Here is a 1,077-nt window from a genome sequence, read left to right as displayed (position 1 = left end):
AGATGATCCATCTCCTCCTTTGCAATTATAGCCTCCAAAAAACTGCTGAAAGTTCAACTTAATAGCTCTGAGTTAAATTTGAGTTGAGGTAGTTTTTCATGGAAGTGCTCGTTCCTAAGGACTTGTGCTGCCAACATACCTCTCTGGCAGTTCAGATCTACCAGGAACTCTTTTGGATGGGCAATCTTCCATGCAACTTGCAGTATGGGAAATCAAGTGGAGGATCAGATGAGTTGGTTCTGACTCCACAGCAATATAGTTTTTTTTTTCTTTTTAATTTTTATTTTATTTTTGTGTGAGTGTACCGTCGAATCAGATCTGACTGGTACAGGAGGAGATTGTCCCTCCTTCCCCGGCAGAGCATCTGGTGGATTCGAACTGTGCGCCTCTGGGATTGTAGTTGCAGCTCCTTACCACTAGGCCACTAGAGCTCCCCTAAAGCAATATAGTTTTAAGTAGGTTTTTAAGGTATGCTGAAATTGGGAAGCTTACCAGAGGTCAGTGTTCACCAACCAGCCTCTGAGGGAAAAAGAGAGACAGTCTGCTCCTATGAAGATTTGTGGCCTTGGAAACTCTATAGGACAGTTTTACTCTCTCCTGTAGTGTCACTTTGAGACATAAACAGGTTGATGTTGAGTAGGTTTTTAACTAAGCCTGTAATATTGGCTTCATTGCTTCTGTATGCTGATTCTTTGTATAAATTTGAGACATTCTTCTGGGTTCTAGGTGGTGATTATTCCTTGTGGCATTACAAATGCTCTTTCTGAGGAAGACAAAGAAGCCTTGATTGCCAAATGCAGTGATTATCAGAAGCGGTTACTCAGTGTTAATATTCGTGTTAAAGTTGATTTACGAGAGAACTATTCACCAGGTTGGAAATTTAATCACTGGGAGCTCAAGGTAAATTCCTCAGCTGTATCTTTTACTCCTCACTCTCAATTGAAATATATGATTTTCTTTTTTAATTTTAATGAACGTTTACAGAGACTTTGGATTTCCATTCATTCATTGTTGCACTTTTCTTCCTGCCCACTCCTCCTCCCCAATTCACTCTTTCTTCTTCTTCTTTTTTTTTTT

At 39.8% G+C, this 1,077-nt stretch overlaps 1 protein-coding gene across 1 annotated transcript in view; it reads left to right on the top strand.

Moving 5' to 3' along the window:
* The window catches only part of EPRS (glutamyl-prolyl-tRNA synthetase), an 84,788-nt gene that overhangs the window by 64,641 nt on the left and 19,070 nt on the right, over nucleotides 1–1,077 (top strand). Inside the window, exon 27 of the mRNA XM_006894591.1 lies at nucleotides 727–900. Within this exon, the coding sequence (XP_006894653.1) occupies nucleotides 727–900 (174 nt within the window). The remainder of the gene's footprint in view (nucleotides 1–726; nucleotides 901–1,077) is intronic.

This window comes from Elephantulus edwardii, unplaced genomic scaffold (assembly GCF_000299155.1).
Source record: "Elephantulus edwardii isolate Elephantulus edwardi_28Jun2011 unplaced genomic scaffold, EleEdw1.0 scaffold00146, whole genome shotgun sequence".
Taxonomy (NCBI): Eukaryota; Metazoa; Chordata; class Mammalia; order Macroscelidea; family Macroscelididae; genus Elephantulus; species Elephantulus edwardii.
This window is presented reverse-complemented; position numbering and strand designations above follow the sequence as displayed.